This window comes from Trichogramma pretiosum, unplaced genomic scaffold (genome assembly GCF_000599845.2).
Source record: "Trichogramma pretiosum strain Unisexual culture from Peru unplaced genomic scaffold, Tpre_2.0 scaffold2, whole genome shotgun sequence".
NCBI lineage: Eukaryota > Metazoa > Arthropoda > Insecta > Hymenoptera > Trichogrammatidae > Trichogramma > Trichogramma pretiosum.
Window position 1 is genome coordinate 3513471 of NW_019641687.1, and position 13768 is coordinate 3527238.

At 39.8% G+C, this 13768-nt stretch overlaps 3 protein-coding genes across 3 annotated transcripts; 2 read left to right on the forward strand and 1 right to left on the reverse strand.

Annotated features, from left to right (window-relative positions):
- Positions 1-723: 723 nt before the first annotated feature.
- Positions 724-2319, reverse strand: LOC106658855. Its single transcript, XM_014380994.2, has 4 exons — positions 2152-2319; positions 1521-1729; positions 1286-1424; positions 724-1203 (listed from the first exon to the last, which is right to left on the reverse strand). Coding segments are annotated over exons 2-4 (339 nt in total). The 5' UTR covers positions 1720-1729; positions 2152-2319; the 3' UTR covers positions 724-1202.
- Positions 2320-8957: 6638 nt separating this feature from the next.
- Positions 8958-10677, forward strand: LOC106658568 (caveolin-3-like). Its single transcript, XM_014380571.2, has 3 exons — positions 8958-9314; positions 9546-9725; positions 10477-10677. The coding sequence occupies exons 1-3, from the start codon at positions 9171-9173 to the stop codon at positions 10675-10677; spliced, it is 525 nt and encodes a 174-aa protein (XP_014236057.1). The 5' UTR covers positions 8958-9170.
- Positions 10678-11066: 389 nt separating this feature from the next.
- LOC106658803 (glutaryl-CoA dehydrogenase, mitochondrial) lies at positions 11067-13679 on the forward strand. The gene is made up of 8 exons (XM_014380925.1): positions 11067-11200; positions 11331-11363; positions 11530-11898; positions 12521-12650; positions 12718-12940; positions 13002-13231; positions 13310-13470; positions 13544-13679. The coding sequence occupies exons 1-8, from the start codon at positions 11134-11136 to the stop codon at positions 13603-13605; spliced, it is 1275 nt and encodes a 424-aa protein (XP_014236411.1). The 5' UTR covers positions 11067-11133; the 3' UTR covers positions 13606-13679.
- Positions 13680-13768: the final 89 nt, after the last annotated feature.

The window sequence follows — 13768 nt, forward strand, 5'->3', positions numbered from 1 at the left end:
TACGTCACGCACCGACTCGAAGATCGAGAGAGAAAGAGAGGAAGTCAGGCACTTTGTGCTCGCTTTATAATTTATTTACGCTTTCTGTTAGAACGCGAAGATCCTATACGTGTATGTATAAATAAATACCATGCCTATTATGTATTAAATTTGTCACGCGGCTCTCTATGGATGCCGGTCTCTCTGTCACTTACGTCAGCCTAATAGAGTAGTATAGACAGAAACACCATCGAATCGAGCACGCGCGGCGACTATTATAAATACACACACACACACACCGCGAACAATGTGTGCTCCTAACGCAACACACAACGTACACAAACCCGTTCACCAACCTTCAATATTCCCGCTCTTGCTCCACTTATGTGTGTATTATATGTACGTACGCGCGCAGAGGGGAAAGGCAAAAATCTCGCGCGCAGGCAATTAGACAGGACTCTGGCTCCGCGACTTAGCTGCAAAACTCCGAGCAGCCGTTTCTTGATTATTATACACGTATATGACGAAGATTTGTTCGAGCTAGAGTGCGAGAGAGAGAGAGAGAGAGAGAGAGAGAGAGAGGCAGGATTATGTCACGACGGCGTTTGAGAAAAGGAGAGGCAAGGTGATACCAACGTGGCGCGGGCCGTGAACTTTTTCGTAACTGCTGCTCCTGCTGCCGCTATGTAAGCGCACGTGACTCAATTGTGCTGTGATTGTGCAAAATGAATTCAATGCTTGGCGTTTATTTGGTTGTATAGTTTTTTTTGGTGGGGCTCCGAGTATCGGAGCATCTTTTATTAATTAAAAAATTATTTTTTCATTCATTCTTAATGATTTTACATGAGATTTAAGATACATATTTTTGATACTTTGGTTTTACAAGATTAAAAACTTAAACATTACCACGCTTTGGTTTTATGGACTTACGAAATATTACAAACTATAATACTTTAACGGTAGTCTTTAAAGCTCTTTAACTTACAAACTAACAATACTATTTGTCTTTGGCTTAAAATAAAAACAAAGTTTCGTCCGACTATATCACCTATGACTCAATTGATTAACTTAAATTTAGACCATATTGGTAAATAACATCTGCTAATACTGGTGATAAATTCGGTAAAAACTTAAAATTTTTAAAACAAACTTAAATAGGAAGTAAAGCCGGTTGACTAGAGTTTGGATCGACGATACAGATGTACCGAAAGCTCGAGCGGTTTTCTGAAAAAGAGAGAGAGAGAGAGCCGTTGATAGATTTGAAAATTTTCAACTCTGCCAAGCAGACGACGGTTAGACGACTTACCAGCAGCCGGAGCAAGTGTTACGGCGACGGCCACGGCCACCACCACCACCGCCTCGTTTCTTGGGCACGTAGGGACACTCGAAATCGCTGTCGCTGTCCGCGCAGTCGGTGCAGCTGCACGACTCGTCATCCGTGTCCCCTGCAAAAAAATCGGTTACGACGATTCAATTAGCAACGGTTGTTTTTCAACCTCGTGGATCGAGAGAAAGAGAATGATGAATAGATCGATACGTACTTCGACTGCGACGAGTCTTTTTCTTGGACTTGGACTTGTTGCTGCTCTTCCTCTTGGCGGTGGTTTTGCTCTTGGTCACGCGCTTCTTCGGGGCGTAGCAGTCGCTGCAGTCCGAGTCCGAGCACAGGGAGCTCTCCGAGTCGTAGCAGCAGGCGCCGTCGGGGCAGACTAATTTTTTGGCTGGTTTACCGCGCGGCATCTTTGGCGAGCTGAGGGCACGACGAAAACAAATACAAAACAAAACATGAGAATGAAGAAATGAGCAAAATTCTAAGCTCTTTCGAGTGCTCGCGTACCCGTCGTTTCAAAATATCCCGTACGTTCACTTTTGCGAGGATATATAACCGAGTGCAACTTTGTAATATTATTTCAAGGCGACGAAAAGTCTCGAATGTGTATGTGTGTGTGTTTATCGAGACAGGCGATCGGGGAGCCATGCCGTAATGTCACCTTTAAATTAGCTTGCCGCGTATATGTAATATTATACATAGCAACGGGTCAACGAGGCGAAATAATCGTTGCGTTAATCGAACTTAAGCGAATACATTTCACAAAAATTGTCGTAAATTTAAAATTATTAAATATTATGCCCGTGCACGCCCGAGTATATTAGGTAATAAATTTTACTCACTTGTTTCTGTTAAGACTAGATGCGAGATGACCTTCTCCGTCAAGACTAGACGTAAAGACTAGATGTAAAAAGACTAGCTAAAGACTTGAGATTTCGACAGAGAAATAATAGCTCGATGTTATTGCTTGTTCGATCACTCGCTGGTTACTGACGATGCTGCGAGCGGCGATTCGGCGCGCCAAATTTACGCAAGGGGCGCCGATTGTTTTGATCCCGAGTCCACTGACCACGACTCAAGCCAACAGGTAGAGGGGAATTCGGCAGAGGTTGACAATTTCGAGCGCGTTCGTACGAAAATTTCCAACGCAATCGTAACGATTTTTCGACCGACGAAAATTAACCGCTAAAGGGCCATATGGGCGCCGCCGGCGGCTAATCCAAGGAAATTCAAGCGCACCAGTAACTTTCGACTCGACGACTGTAACTCTGAAAACAGCAGCCCCAAATTAGTCTCTCCCCAATACGAACAATGCACAAATATGTCAGCATCCATTAAAAGGCTCAAAAGTCAAGGGTATATATAAGCCCATGCACTCGTGCGTAGTTTCCGAAGCTGACATATGCACGAATATACACATGTATCGCACTCGCATATAGGCAGCGACAAAAATCGAAGGTGTTGAGTTCTTTTCTTTTGTGCGCAGGCCGGCATGACGAGTGATGTAACATGTAAATCCGGGGTTGCCAAGGACATGCATCCAGCGGGGGTGAAATTACGCTCGAGGCCCCGGCGGGTGACGAGCGAAATCCGCGCACGCACACGAGAAGTTAACTCTTTGACGGCCTAACAAGTGCACTCTGATTTTGAAAAATCATTGAATAATATTATAAAATCGCTTAGCCGAGTGCAGAGCGCGCGTAGTACGTGGTTGGAAAAAGTTGCGCGCACGCACCGATTCGAAATCAAGCCTCGATATCTAAATGGGCCGATTATGAAATGCATAAGTGTAAACGGGGGGAAAAAATAGCACCTCGGCGCTGTATGCATATGGCTTTGCAGTAGCGCGAAGCTCGGAGTGTATTATGGTATACGCGGAGCTACGATGTCGAAAGTCACTAATATAATACAAATATCTGCCGAGCGAGCCAATGCGCTGGTATACATATATAGGTATAAGAGCGCAATATTACTCGATAAAACTTGCGTGACTGGCGTGGAGCGCAACAAGAACAATCGGTTGCTCGCGACCCTGACGTACGTGCAGGAAAATGTAGAACATTGCACCGAGCTCGACACGGCCCGCCGCGGTGGTGTACGTACTGCAGTCGATAGCAGCGGCGAGTATTATACAGTACTATATACATTGGCTCCCTCCCACGATTTTCAAACTATGCACATTTTCAATCGCGAGTCGTGCATCTATACACACGGGCAATATAAAACCGATCGGCCGGCGACGAGCTGTTGTAATTCGGTATACATAGACCGCGCGCGGCTTAATGCGAAAAACGTCACGCACGCGTGGTGAAGAAAGAAAGAAAAAAAAACGCAAAAATGAAGAGAAAAAAAAGCTCGTGTTCGAGCTCGATCATCACCCTCGGCAACTCGGAGCGCACATGCATAGAGCAATATGCAGGCAATGATGATAATGACGTTAACACGCCTCGAGCGCTGCGCGAACAGATGTCGACTCGTCGAGTTCTCTCTTCTTTTTTTTTTTTTTTTTTTTTTGTTATTTTGTATCGTGACGCGCGAATNTTTTTTTTTTCATCTGTCGGTGGTGGTCGTGTCGGGGCCCGTGGAGCGAGAAGTATATTAATAATTTTCGAGTGCACGCGCAGGTCCTTTTGTCATTCGATTAAGAAGCAACAACAGAAGGTCGATATCAGTCAATAACTATTATTTAACTCGGCGTGTTCGAGCGTCGGGGCGTGAATTTTCGTCCTCGCCGAGCGTCGTAGCGTAGGGTACATCGATGTGTACCGCTGTTAACGAAGGATCGCGAGCAGAATCGAAGCTCGTTCATGCATTTTTCGTTGCGACACTCGTTGGGAGCGAGCGAATACAACTTTTATCTTGACTCGCATCGCTGCTAAAGAGTCGCAATAGCTGCGCGCATCCGTCTAACCTTTTTTTTTTACAAAAAGGAGCTATACTACTTATACATAAGAGAGAGAAAAATACACACACACACACAGACACTCATTTGGCAAAATCAGTTTACAGTTTGAATTTTTCCACGAGCTCTGTGATTGCAGCTTGAGCAGCGCCAGGCATTATGGTGAGTCAAGCTTACGCTGCTCGAGAGTATTACATGAGGTCGAGACTGCAGCAACACCTCCTGCTGTATATATACATAGCTCTGTGTATAATGTACGCGTGCAAGTTCCCTCTCGGTGCAACGTACTCTCTAGGCAGCAGCAGCAGCAGCAGCAGCAGCGCCTGCCTATGTCATAATCGGTGCGAGATCATTGCGCAAGCACATCGCACTGAGTGAGAGAGACCGAGCGATTATCTCGTCTATACGGTCCCTTTGGTATGCGGCTCGCCCTCTTACAATGTCTACTACTACGTATACAAGTGTGTCTGCGCAGCTGACTCTCTATATGTCTATGTCCATGTGTGTATATGATAAATAAATTCATCTAAGTAGAGTAATGCAATTTTATAAGCCAAGCGCGCAACAACACGTGAGAGCCTGTATGTATGTATGTAACACAACGCATACCCTGCGTATCGCAACAGCAGATGGAGATTTTTGGAAAAATTTGCCCGAGAATTTAATCAATGCCCGCAATGCATATACGTACGTATCGGTGAGCTCGCTCTCGAGGCGATATTTGGACATTTTCAAGCCCACACGTGCGCGAAAATGGATCGCATTATAGGTTGTTGACTCGCGACGACGTACACGCGCGCGTGCATGCAGGAAAACATCGGCGCGCGATTCTTAATAATTATACAAACTCGCCTACAGCTCGAAATTTGCGAAACGCAGCGTCGAGTTTTTCGGCTTTTTTGTATATAAGTTGAAAAACTAGTACCGTGTCAAGGGGATTAACCTTTTGAAATACACGCACGCTGCTATGATCTTATTGGAATTTCGCGCGCGCGTGTGCGTTGAACTGGGCGCGAGATATTATTATTACCTAATTATGAGCGCGATTATGAGCGCCGAAAATTCCGGCGATTAATCATATTACCTCGAATTAAAAAAAAAAAAAAAAAACAAAAAGTTTTTACTCCGTGCGATAAGAAAATCAACAAGCGCACGCCGCACGCAGCCTTTCATATACAAACGTATCGTTATACATGGTGTGCATGACGAAAATAGCGGGTAATAGGTAATACAATTCGCGGCTGAAAGAGTAAGAGGCACACGTGTCCGCGCCGCCGCCGCCACCGTACGATGCTTATTTCGCAAAAGGCTCGCTCGCCGAGTGTCCCGTCTATCTGTGTGTGCGTATATATATAGGAGGCTCACTTAGCTTGACTCCGTGATGAGCTCGACTCCATTATGATGTATAGTCGCCCGAGGCCTCGCACCAGCTACCTTATAAAGATCATATTTCGGCTTTTATTGTCTTTTCGTTCGTGTACGCTTATAGCAAGCATAGTCAAATATAATCTTTTGTATGTATTAAAATTATAGATAAATTAATTCGTTTTACGAATCATTATCTTCGCGTCTCTTTTTTTTCCCCCTCTTTTTTTGGGATGATGAAAGCATTATGCTGTTTTCACAATGCGGTGCGAAAATATTATTAATCACGGTTTTATCAGCTGCGAGCGCCTAAATAGATAAATATTATTAGTTGTTGTGTAACGCGCACAATTCCATAATTATCGAAACTAAAAATCAGCCGATAAGAGATCTTCGGGCAAAAACTATATACATCGTATATCATAATGTTCGCGTTTGCGTTGGAAGAGGCTCACGTGGGCTAAATCGTGAAAAATTCTTTGCTTATAACATCTATATCGCGCCTCGCGTCTCGCGTATCACCACCACGTTCATTAATAGCGAATAATTTTCATAATTGATCCGATATTACCCGGCAAATGTGCGATCGCGTGTAATGTAATACACAGCGTCTGATTGAATAATTATACGAGTTTTGCACGCGTTACATTATACTCACGCGCACACACACATAATACTACTACTCGAGTACGGAGTTTACGCGAATGCAATGCAGCAATAGTGTTTTTGAAACGAGGCTCTTTCGACACGCCACGCCGAGTAGTAAACGCGCAAGCCTATACGGCCGATCGCCGAGCGATGCCTTTTCAAATTTTATTAATTCCACGAGGCAGATATAAATTCAAACGTAATGGGCTGTAATTGAGCCGGTGAAAAAAAAAATTGATGATCCTGATAATCCAAGCGCAGCCGAGCCCGTTGCAGGCCAAGGACACCGAAATCTGGTATTCAGTTATCGAACGCCGAGGCTCGCGATAAATCTTAATACCGTGCAGCGATGGTGTTTTATCATAAATTTTTTTTTTTTGCAAGTCGAACTAAAATGATTGTTTGTGCACTTGGAGGTGGATATGCACGAGCTCGTAAATCTCAAACTCTGACATTGCGCCAGGACTTGTCTGTTTCTCCCTCTCTCTCTCTCATTGTGCTTGTACGCACTTCTTATTTGTGCGTGGAGTCTCAATATATATGCGGCGTTAGGCCATTGTAATGAATGGTTACCGATGCAGAAACTATATAGAAGCGTATTATCAAGCATGCGTATACGCTAATATACGCATGTATGCTGTATACGTGTGTGCGTGGACTTGGTGTCGTAATGATGAAAAAAGAAACGACTTACAGAATATCGCGCGTATATTACCTTTTGTACTCGCGACGCAAACTATTGATACCCGGCCTCGTACCGCTTTTAACCTAATTACCAATTATCAGCGCTCTTCGTGACAAGTTAAAAAGACAATTGTGTAACTTTTATTATGAAAGATTTTGAATTTACGATATAAATATTATTGGACGAAATTTAAAAAACAATGCTATTGAATAAGCGACAGGCAGAAGTGACTAATGATTCACACTTTTGTCTTACACATGTTCGATTCAAGATCCGTGATAAATGAGATCTGGTATTTGACTTATTCAAATGGATTACCAAACTTTGAAATACTACTTTTCACCTTGCTTACACATAGTCATTACTATTACGCTATTATGACATATAATATGAAGTAATCTATTTCATATTATTGTAAGGTAATGTTAAGTAATTTTTAATGATTTCTAATTGAATTTCCAAGGCGAATCATCTGATCGTTAAAAGTTCAAATAGATAGTAATTATTGAATTGTAAAACAAATTATTACGATTTCATACCTTATTCAATAGGGAATTAACGCCATCTGTGAAAAAATCTTAGTCACAAGTTTACCGGCTTGGAAATATTCTGTTTTACCATTAGTTGATTTTTCCGGTGCTTTTTATCAAAGATTTTCTTCTATTTTCATCAACTACTTAATAACAAGTATTGTAGATCGATATAATTCTTATATAATCCAATAAATTTAATCTTTAAAAATAAGAAATGACTAGTACAGACGACAATTATCTGAGAAAAACAAACTTTACGTAATATCGAATATATTTATGTGGCTCGCTTATTTTCCAAAATATCAATGAAATAAATTTTATTTATTCCGATTTAATTCGGAGCTACTAAAATATTACCTTGTTATTGTAATCTTGCCGGATGATAAGACATAACAAGGTTCTCCTCTCTCTTCTGTTTACTCCTATAATTACGTGGGGATAATCAAAGTTTCGAATCGGTGTCTCGGTATCCTTTCAGTGCGCTTACCCTCGGTGGGTGTAGAATATTCACTTTTCTAGTAATTGCTACTTGTTGTTCATCTACCTGTTGGTCGGAGTGAAACATAATATAATTTTACACAACATTTAGTCTTTTCATAAATAGTTTTTTTGTATAATAATTTTATTAACTACTTCACACGCTATTATGAAAAAGTCAAGGAAAAAATTGTTGAGTCGATATAAAAAATATCGGGTTGCGTTGAGAAAGTTCACCATAATATCAATGATTAGGAAAAAAAGGCAAAGTGCGCAGCCGCACGAGCCAATGTCCACATGAGTATGTAAATTATTCTATATATTATGTGTACCCTTATGCCGGCGCAAAAAGGAAAATCGACTTGGCGCTTCGAACTGCCCTCATTGAGCTTAGAACCTGTTCACCCTTTCCGCGAGCTCGTGTTAAGTCACTTCATGCTGTAAGCGACACCGGCGACTTTTTGTCCTCGTGCCTTAAGATTAGTGTTTCTGATTGATTCAATTTAAGGAAATAATTGTAAAAAAGATGCTCACATAAATTCAAAAAAAGCCACATTGAACCGCCATAATTCAAGTTCAAAGTGAATTGTTTTTTTCCCGTTGCAAGAGTAAACATCCAAAATTCCGAAAGTCAAGCCAGCCAATTCCATTTCTCAAGAGAGAGGTAAGTAATGAATTTTTAATTATTTATATAAGAAAGACCATAAATTTTCAATTTTGAAATAAGAATGTTAGGATAAACGAAATCTTTCGTTTCGCGCTTGTGAATTCGTGGTTGTTTTTAATTCTTATTTATAGATCTATAAATAAGTTTGCAACAAAATAGACCACAAAAATTAGCATAGTAATAAGCTATCTCATTTACTTGGTATGCTACGACGATCAAAAGGGCAAAATATGTGCAAACTTGGCAATGAAAATAGAATATTAATGTCGATCGATCAATGAGACTAAAGCTTCGAGGAAGTTACGGCTTTCCACACAACAAAGAATCGCGAAAGCTTCCGTTGTTGTCAGTCAGCCGTCGTATCGCGATGACTCAGGATCTATCAAACTCGGAAGCTTTCTTCGCTTTTTTAAAAGTTCCTTATGTTTCGTTTATTGCCGATCGTTTGTGCTTTGTTTAAATGGATTTCGGAAGAATGGCGATACTTGATCATTGTTTTAAGAAATTACGGGGGATTTATAAAATTTCATTTTCTGTGTGTCGTTTAAATTGCTCATAACTGTGACAAAATTTAACATTTCAAGATGCTTGCGTATATGAAAACTTTTAAGTGTCCAAAATGTCCTGCGAATTTTAAATTTCCAGGAATGGATAAAACAGAATCCTCCATGGAAGAAAACAGCGATTTTGAAGATCGGGATCCAGGTCGCTTGAATCAGCACATGCCGGTACAGATATATTTAAATTTTATCTTAAAATATGTAAAAGTTTGGTAAATATGGGTAAATTTTTACTTTGAAAATAATAGTAGCATTGAGTATGCTATTTTGTATAAAATATTTGTAAAGAAAAGTCTGATTAATTTGATCAAGGTAAAGGGGAAGTAAATAATGGTTAAAAGCTATTATCACATCGATTGATGTAACAAAAATAATCGCTCAAACGATCGCTTTATTAAGGTAATTTGGGAGCAAGTGATCGGTGAACCGGACGGTATCCGAAGTCCGGAGTGCGCATGGCGATTGAGCCATCATTGTTTTCGCCTGTCCAAGGGTTGCTGCTACGTCCTCCTCTCGATTTTCGTCGCCCCCATCGCGGCTCTGATCCTTGGCTTCACCTTTGCGTGTCTCGCTTTCGAGGTAAGCACTACTAGCCTATAAGCCGTAGCACGCGCGGCTACCACTAAGCGGCGAGGCGAGCTGAAAGAAAAGAGCAAATCGATATCCGCGAGCTCGACCGAGTTTAGTTCTTTCGATCGTGCACGAAACGCGACGTCGTCGTCGTTGTCGTTGTTATTTTCGTGTTTCTATATACTTAGAAAGGAACATTGCAATTTCAGAGAAATTTTTTTTTCATTCGTACGGTACATTTATTGGAATAGAGTAGCTCTATCTCGGTCCGATAATCTCATGTGTTGAATTCTACATTGAACAATTTGATTATTATTATTATTATTTCCATGATGTTATCAGCCATAAAAATTTATCGCCCTAATACTCGCACATTGTCACGTATACATTGTTTTATGAGGTATTTTTATTATTTTTTTCAAAGTTGTATAATTGACGTAATTTCCAAATTTAATCAAGCGTAATCTCACGTGATGATAAAAGCGGGTATTACCGCGTAATTTTTGTGGGTGTGTGTAAATTTTGTCGAAAATATCGATTCTTAGAAAATTTGAAATAAAATTTATTACTCTATAATGTAATTACGTAGCACGAGTCTCGTCCCTATTTCCCCGAGAAAAATAGATAACAAAACATCTTGGTTCATTGAACCGTACTTGATATCGAACAAAAAAAGCTCGCTCATTGTTTTCCTTTTTTTTTTCATTTCATAATACACCTCTTTGCTCGTATGCATCGAGTTTAATGATGAATATTTTAGCATATATGGTGCATCGTTCCATGCTTGCGTGCCTGGCGTATAAGCTGCATGGCGGTGCGGCACTTCTGCACGGCCGCGACTCAAGCTCTCGTCAGGCCTTGCACCGAGGCGCTCGGATATCTTTTTCATCAAGTTCGAGTCATGAATCAGAAGCTGCCGGATACCTATGAGATAAATAGGGACGACATTCATATTATTTAAAAGTGTTCAATTTGCCTTGATGCTGATAATTGAGTTCCTGCTTGAATTTAGACGTTTTTTAATCTAATAAGTTTACCTTCATGTTATCAACTGTTGTTTTATATTATGTGTGAATAAGATGTGAATATTTATAATATTTTAAGAAAAACAGTCTTCCATTTATTTCAACCCTTTTCAATAAAAAAGAGAATCAAATCTTATACAATATGGTTTGGAACTCCCGCTTGATCAGTGCTGACATCGTTTGTAGACTTCTTTTACCAGCTAAAAAGTATACTTGTCGTCGGTAATTTTACCCGATAAAAAATCTCAAACGATGACGGGAACATAATAACAATAATCTTTATTTACTTCGATTCGTCGAGCAGTAGATCAGTCTGCAACTGGAACTGTGTCTGGGAGTAGCGGAAAAGTGAATGAACGGATAATACAGTTTTCATTATCGATGTTGACACAATGGCGTTTTGCATGCGAAATATAGTTGGAAAATTAGTTAATAATTCACAATCGATTTCATCAAGACGTATCCTTTTTGTATAATATCAAAAAATTGTGGCTATCGAATGAAAGTGCTGAGCTCTGTTTTTGATTAATTTATTTTATGCAAGATTCTTTAATATTTTCTTTAACCGACTAATTTTCTTTAAAAATAGAAATTTCAGTTACATCTTGTGTTGCACAAAAACGTAAGTGTCAGTGGGTGGTCTCGAACGAGATAAAAACTGGCACCCAGAGATAACAATGTTGTTCGAATATTTTTATACACAGCTAACGACGATAAAATAGAAATCTGAAATACCAATCGAAATGGAAATTAATTTAAAGTGTACTTGAATGTTTTTGTCATTTCAGCTACTTTCAAGTGGTCAGATCCACTCAACTTGGAATCTCAGTTGACTTCCGATGAGATAATCATTCGAGATCAGTTTCGAACCTATTGCAACGAAAAATTATTGCCTCGCGTGATAGAAGCAAATCGACATGAAAAATTTGACCGAGCTATCATCAAAGAGTTCGGAGATTTAGGGGTTCTGGGATGCACCGTCAAAGGCTATGGAGCTGCAGGAGTAAGTTCCGTAGCTTACGGACTGTTGGCTAAGGAAGTCGAAGCGATCGATAGCGGATATAGATCTGCTTTTTCCGTACAATCGTCATTGGTCATTGGAGCCATAGAAGCTTACGGATCGGACGCGCAGAAAGACAGACTTTTGCCTAAATTAAGTAAGTATTGTTTGAATTTAATTTAATTTGAAGAGTATCTCTTGAAGCGAATGAAACTAAATTTAATGTAAAATTTTTTTCAATTCAATTTAAATTAATCAATTTTTATGTATATATTAATTTTCTGCAATTTCTAAAATCATTTTTGAGGCTCAATAAAACTCCGAGAACGATGACTAATATTATTCATAATGACTTATACAGTTATTTTGACTTTGACACTTGCAGATTTAAAAATAAAGGTATTCGCCATCTAGCGGTGAATTCTGGCCATTATTAAGATTAAATTATAATGAATTTTGAGCAATTAACGCAAATAGTAAATCAGTATTAAAAAACTAACTTTCAAAAATTTAAATTTAAACTATGAAAATCAATTTATTTTTAATTTTTGCATATTTTGTTCACTTCGTGTAAAAAAAAGTCAGTACTGATTCATTAATTTTCAACTAAGTTTTCTTGTAAAAGTCCCTGACCCGAAATTCGGTATCGGAGACTTTAATTTAAATGTCTAATTTGACATTAATCTACATTAAATTCAAAGTTTTTTTAAACATAATTGTTATTTTTTCATTTAAACCCCAATGAAACAAACTAAAAACTTTGTACGTATTGAAAATAGTTGCTGGAGATCTAGTGGGATGCTTTGGGCTTACTGAACCTAATCATGGTAGCGATCCGTCATCGATGGAGACAAGAGCCAAGTACGACGCGAATAAAAAATGTTATAAACTCAGTGGCAGTAAAACTTGGTTAGTAAATAAAATTTTAATGTTCGTTGAACATTAGATAATTGGGAGCGAAAATTGAATTTTCTAGGATCACAAATTCACCAATTGCCGATGTACTCGTAGTATGGGCAAAATGCGACGACGGCGAGATCCGAGGTTTCATCATCGAAAGAGCCGGTAACAAAAATACCTTGTCGACTCCGAAAATCGAGGGAAAGTTTTCGCTCAGAGCATCCGTCACCGGAATGATTTTAATGGACGAAGTCGTAGTGCCAGAAGAAAATCTTTTACCCAACGTCAAAGGCTTGAGGGTATAAATTTATCGTACCAGCATTTAAAACGAAATTGGTATCCTCGCAAATTTTTTTGCAGGGTCCTTTCGGCTGCCTCAACAATGCTCGCTACGGCATCGGTTGGGGTGCTTTGGGAGCCGCAGAAGCTTGCCTGAAACAGGCACGCCAATACGTTTTGGAAAGAAAACAGTTCAATCGGCCCTTAGCCGCTAATCAACTAATCCAAAAAAAATTGGCAGACATGATGACGGAAATTGCGATAGCTTCACAAGCCTGCCTTCAAGTTGGACGCCTGAAGGACGAAAAAAAGTAGCTACTCGATTAATATCCGATGTAATATGTACATTATTTACACCCTCTTAATTAAAAACTGTTTTTTTATTTCAGAGCTACGCCAGAGATGATTTGTCTGATCAAGAGAAACTCAGCTGGAAAAGCTTTGGAAATAGCGAGAACCGCCCGGGACATGTTGGGCGGCAATGGAATTTCCGACGAATATCACATAATCAGACACGTTATGAACCTTGAGTCCGTCAACACCTATGAAGGTAATCCTCGGTGTTACTGATAATATTGTTTAACGAGATACGGCGTAAGTTATATTAATGAAAATGTTTGCAGGTACACACGACATTCACGCTCTCATTTTGGGAAGAGCAATAACAGGCATTCCAGCATTTTAAAAGTGACACTGCATTTGTACGCTGCATTCATATTTTATTGTTGATCCATAAAAACTATATATTTTTATTGTAAATAATGTCGTACCTTCTTCCCTACCTTACCGATATTCTTCTTATAGACTCGGCTGAGTCGCATATATAGGCTGATCGCACTGACAGCTTA

Bases quoted from the DNA above. Each gene is read 5' to 3' on its own strand.
- LOC106658855 (XM_014380994.2), bottom strand. From the start codon at position 1,719: ATGCCGCGCGGTAAACCAGCCAAAAAATTAGTCTGCCCCGACGGCGCC. The intron at 1,425-1,520 runs GTACGTATCGAT...ATTTTTTTGCAG, and splicing joins AAAGACTCGTCGCAGTCGAA to GGGACACGGATGACGAGTCG.
- LOC106658568 (XM_014380571.2), top strand. From the start codon at position 9,171: ATGCTTGCGTATATGAAAACTTTTAAGTGTCCAAAATGTCCTGCGAAT. The intron at 9,315-9,545 runs GTACAGATATAT...CGCTTTATTAAG, and splicing joins GCTTGAATCAGCACATGCCG to GTAATTTGGGAGCAAGTGAT. The intron at 9,726-10,476 runs GTAAGCACTACT...TGAATATTTTAG, and splicing joins TTGCGTGTCTCGCTTTCGAG to CATATATGGTGCATCGTTCC.
- LOC106658803 (XM_014380925.1), top strand. From the start codon at position 11,134: ATGGCGTTTTGCATGCGAAATATAGTTGGAAAATTAGTTAATAATTCA. The intron at 11,364-11,529 runs GTAAGTGTCAGT...TTGTCATTTCAG, and splicing joins ATCTTGTGTTGCACAAAAAC to CTACTTTCAAGTGGTCAGAT. The intron at 13,471-13,543 runs GTAATCCTCGGT...AAATGTTTGCAG, and splicing joins GTCCGTCAACACCTATGAAG to GTACACACGACATTCACGCT.